We start from the raw sequence: 14534 nt of genomic DNA, 5'->3' as shown, positions 1-14534 counted from the left end.
ACAGATGCACCACAGTACTGCAGACTGAAATCATAAAAACCACGTTGCACCTGTGCAACAGCACTGTGACAGCGACATTGTGTCCCTGTTCAAAAATGTTCAAGGTCTGACAACAATGACCATCAATGAGGGATGATTGTTGGCGCCAGATGGGTTGGTTGGATGATTTTACAATTTGCTGATCTACTGAGATTTTCCTCCACAAACATCTCTAAGGGTTTACAGAGAATGGTCCCAAAAAATAAAAAAAAATGAAAATATGCAGAGAGCAGCAGTTATCTGGGAAAAAATGCCTTCTGACAGTAATACCAGTGGTCAGAGGACAATGACCAGATTGCTTTGTGCAGTTACTCAAATAAGCACTTGCTCCAACCAAATGGCCTGTATTTGTATAGCGCTTTACTAGTCCCTAAGGACCCCAAAGCGCTTTACACATCCAGTCATCCACACATTCACACACTGGTGATGGCAGCTACATTGTAGCCACAGCCACCCTGGGGCGCACTGACAGAGGCGAGGCTGCCGGATACTGGCGTCACCGGGCCCTCTGACCACCACCAGTGCACTTACCTTGGTGCACTTACCAGATGCACCAAGGTAAGTGCATCTGTGAACACACGGCATTGAACACTGAAACAGATGGGCTACAACAGCAAAGACCACGCCAGATGCCACTTCTGTCAGTTAAAAGCAGGAAATTGAGGCTACAATTTAGCATGGGCTCCCAAAACTGGACAACAGAAAATTGGAAAAACATTTCCTAGTTTAATGAGTTTTGATTTCTGCTGAGACATTTGGATGGTGGGGACAAAACACAAACAACATTAAAGCATGGATGGATCCTTCCTTCTGTTAGTGGCTCAGGAAGGTGATGCAATGGTATGGTGGATATTTTCTTTATTAGTACCAACTGAGCATCATTTAACACCTACCTTAGTATTGCTGCTAACCACCTCTTTACACAGTGTACCCATCTACTGGAGGCTAATTCCAGTAGGTTAATGCACCAAGTCACAAAGCTCAAATCACCTCAAACTGGTTTCTTAGTACTGTGGAGGTCATTAAAATGAGCCCAAATGACCTCCACAGTACTAAGATCTCGATCCTTTTGGGGTATGGTGGGACAGTTTTGCATTATGGATGTGCTACCAATAAATCTGCAACAACTGTGTGGCGCTATCATGTCAATAAGGGGCAAAATCTCCTCTTTCTATCACCTTGTTGAATCCATGTCACAAATAAGACAAACAGGTTTTGAAGGCAAAAGGGCCAAACCAGCACTTGAAAGGAGTACCTAATGAAAGATCCAGTGAGTGTAGGTTTGGTTGAGACCAAATGATGTATATAGTTCTTTATGTATATAATAGTTCTTTACTTTTAATCACTTTCTAGTTAGCTGTAGGCAGTTTTTGTCCATTTGGTAAAAGAGAAATTTCCAAAAATGTAAAAAGCTTCCTCCTCCTATAGACAAAGGACAACTAGAAGGAGTTCATGAAGGACATCGAGCAGACGGTCAATATTATTGATCTGTCTGCTTCACATGTCTGTTTGTATACAGTGTCTTCCACTCTCTTAATTGGAATTCAAGAATCTAACACAAATCGATATGTTAAGCTTTACAAATGAGATCAAACGGGAGAGTGAACGATGGAAAAAATGGCTACAATTTCAGGTGCAATTAAGAAACATTAGAATAAACCTACGATACATAATAACAGCAGGCTGTCTGTTATTTTTAGCATGAAGGATACAGTTTCCAAAAAGGGTGAGAACTATAAAGTAGACAGAAGACCACATGCCAGACTTTACTCCACCTTGGGAGCGAATACCGTTGTACATCACCTCGTTCCAGTCCTCTCCGGTAAGGATCTGTGAAAACACACCCACAGCAGCACACAGCCATGCAGAGCTTTGCTGATGAATCACCTCTAGGTCCACATTTATCAAAATGTATACTTAAAAGTGATTTTCCTATATATTTTGATTAATAGTAATAAACAAATGTGTAAAAGCTGTGTTGAAAGTAGAAACTGTTAGGTTCATTTGCAGACCTGAAAGACGGTCATGATAGCTGCAGGGAAAGTGTCAAAGTTTGTCGGAGTGTAGTCTTCAAAGATGAACCTGTAAAAAATACGTGACATTTATAATCAAGTACTCTGATACTGATACATTTATCCCCATGTCTGCCCAAATTTTAATTTGGACCTTTGGGATGTTCCATTACTATTAGACCATTGTGTGAAACTGTGTGACAATCAGTGAATAATTCTCCCACTAAACCTTCCCTCACCTCGCCCCTCCCTGAGCCTGGTCTGCTGGAGGTTTCTTCCTGTTAAAAGGGAGTTCTTCCCTCCCGCTGTCGCCAAGTGCTTGCTCACAGGGGGTTGTCTCCCTATTGGGGTTTTCTCAGAATTACTGTTTACCTTACAATATAAAACCCCTCTGGGTGGCTGGTATTAAGATTTGGTACAAAAACAAAACAAAACAAAAACCGGAATTAAACTGTCCTTAATTTTGACAGGATGTTTGAGCCAGATGAATAACTCGAAAACGTGAATGAATCTAGCCATAACGGCTGCCTGTGCAGAGGCATAAAAATCAGTCTACAAATGACAATCCAAGGTATGACAGTCTGGCTAACAGACTTTTATGTTTTTGTCTTCTCAGTTTTGAATTCTAGAGGCCAGTTCATCACAAGGACATGCTTGTCTACCTCAGCCAGCTTTTCATGAGGAAAAAGCTTGTGGCAAAGGGCCTTTGACTCAGGGGGAAACCAGAAACAATAGCTGTGTGTCTGTGTGTGTGTGTGTGTGTCAAATGTAGAGTCTTAAATCTCTACTGAGCTCACACAGTGTCTTGGTATAATAAAAACAACTGTGAACAGGAGCATCTATTGCATTTATTGTCTTCTCAGTTCAATAAATAAGAATCTACTACACCATGAAGTCTGCTTCATCCTTATTATTATGTTTGTGAACGTGAATTTACTTTAATTGAATTACTATAAAATGTGAATTTTACTTAAAGAGGTTCTATTATTCTCATTTCAACTCCATATCTTTGTTCTTGAGCTTGGGCACAGCTGCTTTGCATGATTCACTGCTCAAAAATGATCCTTGTTATCTTCTGATGGGACATGACGCAGCCGGTCTGCTGATCCACAGCCTGAAGCAAGCTATTCTACTTCCTCTCCCTTAAGCCATCTTTCTTCTCATTGGCCGCCCCTCACAAACAAGGTTTCAACAGCAGACGATTGAAATGGCTATGACGTCAGAAAGCTCCGTGATTGGTAAAAAACAACAGTCCGAAACAGACTGTTTATAGCAGTCTGAAGGCTTATCTCTGGTCTCAGAGGGATTACTGTAAAATAAGCTTGATTTTAGAAACTCCTGCCATGTTTAATATAAGCTTCTATCCTTTAAAAGTATATAAATGACAGATCACGAGAAGAAGTTTTATAGGTCGACTTTAAACAAATCTATGAATCTATGTGGAGTCTTACCTTCCACCGAAGAGCTGCATGCCAAGGAGGGCAAAGACAACGATGAAGAGAAAGAGAAGGAATATGAGGGAGATGATGGACTTCATGGAGTTCATCAGAGAGACGACCAGGTTCCTCAGAGACGCCCAGTACCTTGAAAGCAATCAAACACCACATCAGTGTAAAGGAGATAAAAACAGATGAACCAGAACTGGTTTGTAAAAATGCTGCAGCTTCAGTGGTGTGGAACTGGTTTAGCTTTCGTCCGTCAGATACACAACAAAGCACTATTTTTGGTAGAGCGTGCTAGCGGGCCGTCTTTATTACAGTGTTGTTTGGAAAATATGGCACACTTAAAATCAATCCTTGGATTTTTCTGAAAGTCGACAGTTCCCCTTATAATCCCGTGAGCCTTATGTTTGAACTCTGGTTGTGTTTACTGACCTCGAAACGATTTTATGTACACGGCGCTCGAAAATCTGTCAAATGTTTGACGCTTGATGGATTGTCGGAGCATTACGGCTATCGTAGGCAGGAGCCTCGCGGAGTGATACGTACTGCGCTTCAACATAATGTTACCGTATTGTGTGTGTATAACCTCTTTTTAAGTTTTGTGGATATTATACATGGTTATGCTGAGGATATGTCGGCCAATTTCCACTGGAAATGCCTTTTGGTTAAACTGTCAGCAAGTGATTTACATTTGCACTGTTACATTTTTATATAACTTTAATGCACATAAAAAAACAGCTGCTTGTTTAAGTGAAAATACATTGATGGAGTTTTTTTAACTAATAAAGTTGTGGAGTTGTAAAGTATTTTGTCTGGTGTCAATTATATCGTCAGTTATATCGTTATCGCAAATTTTCAAATGTATATCGTGATAAATATTTTTGGTCATATCGCTCTGCTCTACAAGGGACCCACATGTTACTAATACTGCTAGTCTTTGGTCAACAGGGAAATGCAAATAATATAAAATCTCAACAGATGGCGACGTGTGAGGAAACCTGCAGGACTAACTTGGTGATCTTGAAGATCCTCAGCAGACGCAGTGCACGCAGGACGCTGATGCCAAAGGAAGTGCCAGGCCTGAAGAAACCCCACAGCACTTCAAAGATGCTGCCAACAATGACCTAAAGAGACATGCAGGCAAGTTACAGCGAGTTTACAAAGAGCAGCGTATTGATCAAAAAAAGGAGAAGTGGACAGATGTTACGGTCATGAAGAGGAGAAGAGGAGAGGCAAACACGGTGCAGAGACAGACGTGAAGAGAGGACTGATGCGGCACAGTTTAAAAACGCAAGCATCTGAATTTTCTTAGACACAAATAGAGGGAGGCGGAGTACTGACGCTGCAGTCAAAGCAGTTGAAGGAGGAGTGGAAATAAAGACGTGGGCCCAAGCTGTACATCTTAAGGAGCATCTCAGTCAGGAACAGAGCGAGGAACAGAAACTCTGCATAGTCTGGAAACGTAAATAACAAAGTTATGTCAATCAGTGCTCTCCACCACCGAATGCAGTGACTGAGAAGATTTAATTAATGCCTAGGTTGAATGATTAGGTTGTATTTAACTTACACTGATGGCTTCTTTTCTTGTAAATAAAACAAAGAATCGTCGTTTCATGTTTACTATAACTGTCACTGGCTGTGAGTGGAAGTTTGTAGTGAAGAGCTGTCGTTTTTATTAGCTACAGTCTGTTATTTTCCTCTTTTTTCTTAGTTGTAGATTTGTACGTTTTCATTATTTGGAGCAAAGTCAACCTTTGCTTTTAAAACTGGACAGTGAAAGATTTTAAGCCGGACAAATGACTGACTTCCTGAGCACGTCTCATGTTGCAAAATGCTACCACAATGAGTTGCGACTCACAGAGAAAGTTGGAGAGCCATAAGGGTTGGTTATGGTGAACAATGGCTACACACAGTGTGTTGAGAGCCACAAGGCCGAGCACAGTCCAGTAGAAAGTCTGTGTCTTCACCATGCGGCGGATGGAGATGCGCAGGAGACGTTCCTTACGGCGGAAATATGCCGTCGGACCTCGCTTAGTGCTCCGGATACTCGTTCTGGTCATGGGGATGCCTTGGGGGGGGACAGGGAGACAAACTGCGGTCGAATAGATCCAGTGTAGCATGTTCCCACTCTGAGTCTTAGAAAAATCTGTATTTAAAACTGCAGCAGGGCTCAGCGTGCACCTGCTGGTGTTCGACTTTCTGTGCCCATATGTCTGAGCCTTTGCGCACTCCCACTCACCCACAGAGGAGATGTCACCATATTGTTCCTCCCCTGGTTGCCCTTGACGCACCACATCCATGCCTCTCCTCTTGATGGTGGTGGCTCGCTTCAGCACTGCAGACAGAGCAGAAATGTAAAACAGTCCCAGAACAACCTGTTCAAGCTGCACGTGTCAAATTTGAGAAATGATACTGTGAGGGCAGCGACACAAGGCTGATTTTGGGTGAATGTGGCCAGAAAACAGAATTAACGATTTGCACTGAACTGAATATTTTGAGTGGAGGAATTCTTAACAACACCCCTAAACTGCCTTGTGCATAACCACCCTCATGTTTAAAAAAACAATGTCCATAGTTGGACCAAGGCATTATGCAAGTATGCAATGAAAAGAATGAAAATAAGAAGAAATCAAAGTGAGAGTAAAATGCATGTCAAGCTACAGTCTGTGAAGTTTCAGCTAAAAGGGCAAATTCAGCTCAATAACGCTGCAGCTAAATGAGACAAAAATGATCATTTAATGTTGGTGCAATGATCCAAAAAGCTGAATGCAAATCTTCGGATGCTTCTTCATCATGGCAAACCATGCTCCGAGGCTGCTTAACAGTCCATGCATTCCTCTTTTTTGAGCCGTTACCGAGTGCTCCCGTACAGCACAAGCACACACACACGCCGTGCAGCGCACACATGCTGGAAGTGGACGTGATGAGCCTGCTTTGACCTTTTTCACTGATGGATGTGTTTATGATTACCTTTTCATCTTATCCTACACCTTCACACACCTTTCCTCTGTGTTGTGGTTTCTGAATCTACTTGCAGGCAATATTTGCTTGGGGACTTTTTAATAAACCACGCACACACGCAGACGCACACACAGCAGTGTTTTCTAATGGCAGACCAGACTCTAGCAGACAGAGTCCTGCCAAAACACACACGCTCAGTCACACATCCATACGCTGCATTTTGAGACTGGTGGTTGCTAAGGCAACTGCTGTGCACCACCTTTCTTTTTAATCAAAGCTATAAGAGCATCTGCATTTATTGTTATCACAGCAGCTGCAGCCGCTGTGTGTTTCTGCTACAGGTTACTGTTGCACAATTAAATGTAGCCACTGTGTCTTTGTAGAAGAACATCCTTGAAGGATTTTCTTTCCTTTCTCTAAGAGTTTGTTTCTCTGCTTATTAGTGGCCGCACATGTGTGTGTTTGTGCTTGTGTGTGGTAAAATGGGGTAAGAAGTGGGTTACGCAAAGTGCAGAAGAGAGAACGGTTCTCACCATAGACACCACCTGTACTCCACTCTGGGAGCCTCCTGAGAGCTGCCAATCAATCAACATTTAATAAAATGCTAGTGCAGTGAGTAAAGGTCACAGTAGTGTTGAGAGGGTCAGAGGCAGAGCAGCACTAAGCTATCCGTTGGGCACTGTATCTAATGACAAGCTTCACACTATCAGTGCTCTCTGTGTGGCAATTGTTGAGACAGATGATATGATACAAGTAATTTCTACAAATGCACGACAGCAGCAACACATCCTGAACTTCTACACTGTGCTGCGTACTTAGAAGTAGATATAAAGATGGGTTCCACCTATTTAATGTCAGCCTAAGGCTAAAGTCAGCTCGGTACATTTTCATAATGACATAATGGCATAAAAAGATGTTTTATGGTACATCCTGATCCCCTGATATTCTTCAGGATCTAATAATACATCACAGCATCATTTAAGGCTTTGACAAGAAAGCTCAACCAACCTTTTCCTCATTTTACTTTGTGCATGCAAACTTACCTATTGATCTTAACAAAGCATTATGTTTACCATGAGCACTAACTTAATTTATTAGTATTATTATTTTCACAGGTATTTGGTAACCAGCTATTAACTACAGCAATTTGAATTTTCAGATGCTGATGGTGCTCAAGTCAGGTGATCATCAAAACTGGTGAGCTACATTTGAGCATAGACTGCATGTATATAAAAGACGGACACACACTGATTCTTGAAGTCCTGTTTTGAAACCTCAAAATGAGCGTTTTAGGCCATCTTTGTCTCTTTAAATCAGACGTGACGAGCAAATGGAGCGCTGCGCGCTAATGCAGCAGTGCCTCGTCAGTCAAAAGTTTTTAAACTTGCAGTTGAGTCCATATATAACAGGAGGTCACACAGCAAGAATGTAGAGTCTATCTTAAGGATAAAGGATTTACGGCACTGCGTTTGTGTTCGTATTTGCCTAAGTTCAACTTTGCTGACTACTGATTGCTGTCACCAGCCTGGAGTGTCACAAACAACCAGTCTGTGAGCTGCTGCTGCCTGTGCTGTCATTGGTTCTTCAGCCAGCTGCAGCGTGGAGCAAAATTACAACAAACGAAAAGCTTAAATGAAATGAGCGTAACAAACAATCACCGCAGCAGTTTTCTAATCCCTGATGTTGTCAGCCAGTCAGCATCGTCCTTGGTGAGCTGCATGCTGTTTTCTTTCTTTCTTTTGTTTTTTGAGGACTGCACACAAACAACTCTGTGTAGGTAAATACCTACACAAACGCACACAAACGCAGTATTGTAAATCCTGCATCATATAATTTGCAATCAGATGAGTTTAAAAAGAATGCACGTCAAAGGTCATCGGTTTTCAGATCAAGAGGCCATGTCCATCTCTTATATTTATGCTTTTGAGATATTTCTGAGTAAATGCTAACTCAGCATAGTAACAGTTAAGAAGCATGTCATTATTTTATTCATAAACTGAAACATATACAAACTGAAACTTTGACTGGATGCTGGCAATGAAAAATCAGAGGATTACTAAAGATATTAGGAGTTCTTCCATAAGCAAGAACAAAGTCATTATCACAGTGAACAGTCTGGATCAGCTTGAGCCACAATAGAAGCCAAAAATGAACAAACACAATGAAAAGAAATACATTTCACTGGAAAGACTTCTTATTCCTATGTCTGAATCTTAAACAGTGTGTGCCAATCTAAAGCCGATCCGCAGTGCAAAAGATAATAGCTTACATTTTTTAAAGCATATCTGCTTTAGGATGTACTGCAATAGCAGGAAGAACAAAGATCCCTGTTGACTTACCATCAAGGGCAGAAGGTCCTGGATTTTTATTCTCCTCTGCAAGCATAACTTCCTCTATAAAAAAAACAGTATGGTCAGAACTGAGCAGCTGATGGTTCACATAAAGGAGCTCTACCGCCATCTGTTGTGATGTATTTACAGCGTTTTTGTTGCAAAACGTAACGCTTATATGTTGCATCGAATACCTCCCATGGTTCACAACTGACAGGATTATAGAAGATGAAAGAAATGATTATTTTTATTTCTCATTGAGGAAAAGTTCATCTGTGACTGGGACTAAAGCCACCTGCTCTGTCGATCCAGGCCCGATAGCCGTTGAGCTCTCTCTCAATCTGCTGTTGGCGTCTCAGCTTCATGAACGCTCTGCGATTTTCAACTCTCTCTCTCTCCTTGGCAAATTCTCTGCAGAAGCAAACAGATGAGGCACACTTTTAAAGGCCACAGGGATGCAGTATTCCTCTCGAAGAAAAAGCTATTGTTGTCTTGAACTTAATCTCTTCTCTCTCCCTGTGGAGATAATGACAATGGATCCTGAACTGACCTTTCTGTAAAACTAATTAACTTGCATAGACAGCGCCTAGTGAAACGGTTTGAGTTGGCAGCAGCTAGTTTGTCAGTAATTCTATTTATCGGTGAACAAAGCAAGTCTAACTCATCTTAAATCAACAAACAAACCGAGCTGGCTGTATGGCTGCAGCCCATCTCAGGGAACGACGAGGCCAACACAGATGTAGAACACCAGAGCCCTAAACCTGCGTCTGTTAGCAAACTACACAGTAACTCTAAACAAATGTAGTGTGTAGACTGACTAAACGCTTACTTGAACCAGGAAGATGTCATTTTAATTTCATTTTCTATTCTAAATCTTTAATTTGGCTGTTTGCTGATGACACTTCTTTCTTCTAGCTCACAACTATTTGATAGAGGACGAGAAGTAAAAAAGCCAGTGAATTAAAAGAAAAGAAAAATCCCCTTAAATTTACATCAGTGATGGAACAGGCTGAACCCACGACAGATTAAAATGGCACTGGACCTACCCAGAGAGGACTCCCAACACCAGGTTCAGGACAAAAAAGGAGCCGATGATGATTAGAGGGATGAAGTAAAGCCAGTTCCATCTGGGGCCCAAGGCATCGTCGGTCTGAAATATATATATATAAAAATCTTAGCTAGTTCAAGACAGCTTGGAGCATGACCCATGCTGCCACAGGGAAAGACAGCAGAAAGACACAGGTGTAAGGTTCAGGTCTGCAGGCAAGGAACCGATACAGATACTGTGTCCATAGATCTGTGGGGGTTATTCTCTTGGACATCATTAGATAACACGTTGTTTCTTTATTTTATAGCACCAGGACCTAAGCATGACAACATAACTGCTGTTTATTCAAGTGGCTTTAGTTTTTGCGTACACAGCGCAGGTGCATATTTCTCTTAAACCCCAGGACGTCTTCACTGTCCGCTTATCACTTTCAGCAGCACAGTAGCGCTGATGTCATCCTTTTCTGTCCTCTGCCGGTCCTCACTCATCGGTAAAGCTCATTCACCATCACTTTAGACGACATAATGCAATCAGTCTGGCAAATCGTATGCCTCCATCCATCTCAATAAAAACTGAAAGAGCAGGCAGCTGACCGCAAATTGCACCCTGGCACAGCAGCGTGCGTTTTGCTTTACTGAGATAAAAGCAAAAGCATACAAGCAAAAATGAACAATTAAAGGCTGTGCATGTCATGCATCCTTTCTTTTAGTGTTCTTCATATTGAAGAAAAACACAAACTGTCCTGCTCGCCATTGTTTTTATTCAATTACTAACAGAATAAAAATAATGGTAAGCGGGACACATAACAGAGGTTAGAGTCGTTATTTATAGATTAAACTTTTGAGACAACTCACAACACTCACAGGAGGTCCAGAGGTCTTAAAATGCCAGGATGAGAACTAAGGAAAACCAACGTAGCTCTTTGCAATCATCTCCTACTAACATATTCCCCCATATTCTCCATCCGCAGCTAAACTACATCAGAGGTCGCAAACATCCACTTAGCAGTCATTAACATCCTGCAGCTAAAGCTGCTTTCTGTTCATTAAGGTTAATGGAGTCTGAATTGTAACAAACTACTGCTATGCTTTAATAATTTGCAGCAATCCAGCAAAATACTATGAATGGCAGAGCCGTGCATGTTAGCTGTCTTACATTGTAGAGTACAGTGGTCCATCCTTCCATAGTGATACACTGGAAGACGGTGAGTACAGCAAACAGGATGTTGTCAAACTGCGTGATGCCATCATTGGGCCCGATCCAGGTATCGTTGCAGGTGTATTTGGCGGGACATTTACGCACGCCACACGGAAACTCGACCTCAGATGAGTCCATAGTCTCATTCTCTGAAGAGAGAGATGAAAAGTGAGAAAAACAGACCCACAGTAAGACAAGTGAAAGTGAAAAACCTGATCTGGTCCACTTTAGGATTTAGCATGAAACGCTTAAACCAATCAATGTCCACTTTCCAGTAATCTGACCACAAAATACTCGAGTATGTCTGTGTTATCAAACTGTCCATTCAGCTCGTGTGTGACAGGAGCTGCTCGGAGGTTAATGATACCTATGAATGTACAATGAGCCATTGTGCCAGCCTGCATTGTTGGGTTTAATTATACAGAAGAGGGTTTGGTTTGATCACATCTCCAGGTGCAGCCTAGTATGGTGTGTGTCTGTGCCCATGTGTGTATGCATTTGTGATTGTGAGTACAGAGCTACGACCTAAAGAAGTGCATAAACATGCATGAGACTGCTGTACACAAACACAACTTATCCATGAGACAATGTCGTCTCTTTGACATTCAAAGATATATAAATAACATATCTTAATACTTTCAGAAATGAGGTAAAAAAACCAACCCTGTGTATGCGCATAAATATCCCTATGTTCATGTGTGTACAACTGAGTAACAGACCTATAGGTTACTTGGATAGAAAATGCAATGGCTTCTTATAGACAATAGCCAAATAGCAAACAGTGAAAGAGATAAGTCACTGGACCATAAGTAACTAACATATGTGAAACAAAGATGAACTCTGAGCGTCTGTACCCAGGATCCCAGGCTTCGGGATGCAGCTGTAGTGGAGTTTGCCGCTGTAAAACTCTAAACCGATGATGGCGAACATGAGGATCGCAAAAAAGAGTAGCAGACCAATCTGTAGCAGAGGGACCATGGCCTTCATTATAGACTTCAAGACTATCTGCAGACCTGGAGGGAGAGCGCACGCACGCACGCACGCACGCACACACACACGCACACACACACGCACACACACACACACACACACACACACACACACAACAATTTAAAGCTTCTCATAAAATCCTTTTGGACTTCTTTTTAGTGAAAAATCGCCACAAAGTTGCAAATCTGTTGACATAAATTATGTTTGAAAGAAGGAGGTTATGCTTCTGCTATTGTTTGTGTGTGTGCATGTAGCTCTTTGTATTTGTAAACATAATAAAACTAATAAAACTTTGTACGGGTGTTGAGGGGGGCGATGTTAATAATAATTCAAATTTTCGCTGACATCTACTAATCAAGCTCAACTAAATGATTTATTGTGGAAAATAAAGAGAAGTTAAACTATGATTTTTACAAGTGTGTGTTGTCAACATGTAGGAAGTATTGTATAGAGATTTAAAATATTATGTCACATTTGACCTTTGACCTCTTCTGCATGGTCAATAGATTGATCTTAAAGTCAAAGTGATGATAATGCTAACATAGAGCGATTTAAAATGACAACACATATGGATACAGGGACAGCGATAATGTGGTGATTTTAAGTATCGTGTTACTTTTGACCTTTGACCTCTTCTTCAAGGTCAACATTTCCAGAAAATGTCTTTTAATTTTTAAACTTTCCCTAAAGTGCTGCTGCCTTTGGTTTATTGGCTATATTAGGAAATGATACTAGTATGTGGAGATTCTAAATATCACATTTGACCTTTGACCTCACCTTTGACATTTTACACCTGCCTTTCTTTCAAATTGATCCCAAAATGTGTCATATCTTTAAAGAAAGTTCTGTGAAGAGAACGAATGAGCTGCCTAGTTAGCTAGAAATAAATTGTAGTTTAATATTATAAAATAAGCTCAAGTCATTCACGTGCAGTTATAGCTGTTATCTGTTACCTACTCCTACATAATGCTTACATACAAAACAGGACACTGTACTATTCCCTTAAAAGTAAGCGAGCTGCCTTGGTGGAGGTTTGTGCTCTCTGAGTGCTTCTTGTTTGACTGTTACAATGTTATTGATTAGTTTTCCAGAAGGCTCTGAGGCAATACCTTAAATAAAAACAACAGCTGTCCTTATGCTGATACCAAATATCAGTATTTGCCAATAACGGGGTTGCTTTTATTTTGCCACTTGCTTAAGCTTACCCATTAATCCTCTTTATCACAAACAGCCTGCACATACATAGATCCAGATGAAAAGGACAACAACAGCACATTGATTTAGTATACGTGAGACTCACTGGGGATGCCCGAGACCAGCTTGAGAGGTCGAAGTACTCGCACAGCTCTCAACGTCCTCAAGTCCACTGAGATGTTCATGTGTGCCCCTGCTGCAGCCAGGATCCTTAACGAGCAAACGCGTGTGCATGTGTAAACCCACACAAACAGAAGACAAAGAGAAAGAACAGGACTGTCACTGTTTCGCAGATGCACATTAATACCACAATTTCATGCTCTGTAGGCTGCGCGGAGCCGTGTCGAAAAATAAAAACACGAGGCCAGCGCGCACAGTGTCGGAGGACGGCTGCGGCGCTTAGATAGCGACTGTGATGACGAGAGGGTCTCCGGCAGGCGAAGAACACAGAGGAGAAACAACAACAATGATTATTTGGGGGACTTTTGGCTCTTTCCCTCTGTGTGGGAGGACGGCCGTGACAACTGCTATTTAGGGGGAGAACAAAGAAAGCAGCTCCATCAGGAGAAGGCAGGACACCCTCAGGCTGCAGGGACGCGAAGCTCGCGGACACACATGTGGACACGCACACGTTACAAACACGCCAGCCTTTTATGCTCTACACAAAGCCCTTCACAGGTCTCATTTTCACTTTGTTTGTCTTGTTTTCTCTCTAAAAAAAAAAACACCTCTGTGGCCTTCAGTCCTCAAAATGACAAGAAAGAAAAAAAGTCGTGTCTGGTAATCTCACCCCTGGTCTCTCATTAGTGTGCCCTCCTGCTTCCCCTTTCTCTCTATCCTCATATCTTGCCCTTCATCCCTAAACCTCTCCCTCCCTCCTCTCCCCCTCTACCTGCCATTCAACCACCTTCCCAATTATACTCCACCTCTGATTCATTCTGTTTTTACGTTGTCCACCGACCTGAGCACTTATTTATTCCACTTTCACCTTGATGCCTGCAGAGTGGGAGGCAGAGAAGGATGAAGAAGTGAGGTATAAACAAAAGAAAAGCAGTGCAAGGGGATTAGACGATAGGTTCGCTAAGGGAAGAGTGATACAGCATTTTATTTCAGGACCGTACTTATGATCAAAAAGTAAAGACATAGACGAACTAAGCAAACTGATAGGTGGATTATCACAGATGATTTATGGTATCATCTTTATGTGCTGTAATTTGCTCAACAGTAATTGCATACTTGATTATCACACAGCTAGAAACGCAGCATCACAGACCCAATTACATTTCTGTGATCGAGTGGTGAGAATTAGTTCGGTCTGTAC

At 41.7% G+C, this 14534-nt stretch overlaps 1 protein-coding gene across 3 annotated transcripts in view; it reads right to left on the bottom strand.

Moving 5' to 3' along the window:
* cacna1ea (calcium channel, voltage-dependent, R type, alpha 1E subunit a) overlaps positions 1–14534 on the bottom strand; it is a 108901-nt gene that overhangs the window by 28198 nt on the left and 66169 nt on the right. For 2 of the 3 annotated variants that reach the window (XM_084922143.1, XM_084922144.1), the window contains exons 6-19: positions 13320–13423; positions 11884–12042; positions 10988–11178; positions 9831–9934; positions 9080–9195; positions 8794–8847; positions 6988–7029; positions 5733–5828; positions 5352–5561; positions 4835–4947; positions 4505–4617; positions 3503–3634; positions 2052–2121; positions 1752–1869 (exon numbers count right to left, since the gene is read on the bottom strand). In XM_084922143.1, coding sequence (XP_084778269.1) covers positions 1752–1869; positions 2052–2121; positions 3503–3634; positions 4505–4617; positions 4835–4947; positions 5352–5561; positions 5733–5828; positions 6988–7029; positions 8794–8847; positions 9080–9195; positions 9831–9934; positions 10988–11178; positions 11884–12042; positions 13320–13423 — 1622 coding nt within the window. The remainder of the gene's footprint in view (positions 1–1751; positions 1870–2051; positions 2122–3502; positions 3635–4504; positions 4618–4834; positions 4948–5351; positions 5562–5732; positions 5829–6987; positions 7030–8793; positions 8848–9079; positions 9196–9830; positions 9935–10987; positions 11179–11883; positions 12043–13319; positions 13424–14534) is intronic. The other variant, XM_084922145.1, reaches the window with a different exon arrangement.

This window comes from Perissodus microlepis, chromosome 23, assembly GCF_051167445.1.
Source record: "Perissodus microlepis isolate ML-2025 ecotype Zambia chromosome 23, ASM5116744v1, whole genome shotgun sequence".
Classification (NCBI taxonomy): domain Eukaryota; kingdom Metazoa; phylum Chordata; class Actinopteri; order Cichliformes; family Cichlidae; genus Perissodus; species Perissodus microlepis.
The sequence above is the reverse complement of the archived record's forward strand: the minus strand, read 5'-3'. Positions and strand labels throughout refer to the sequence as shown.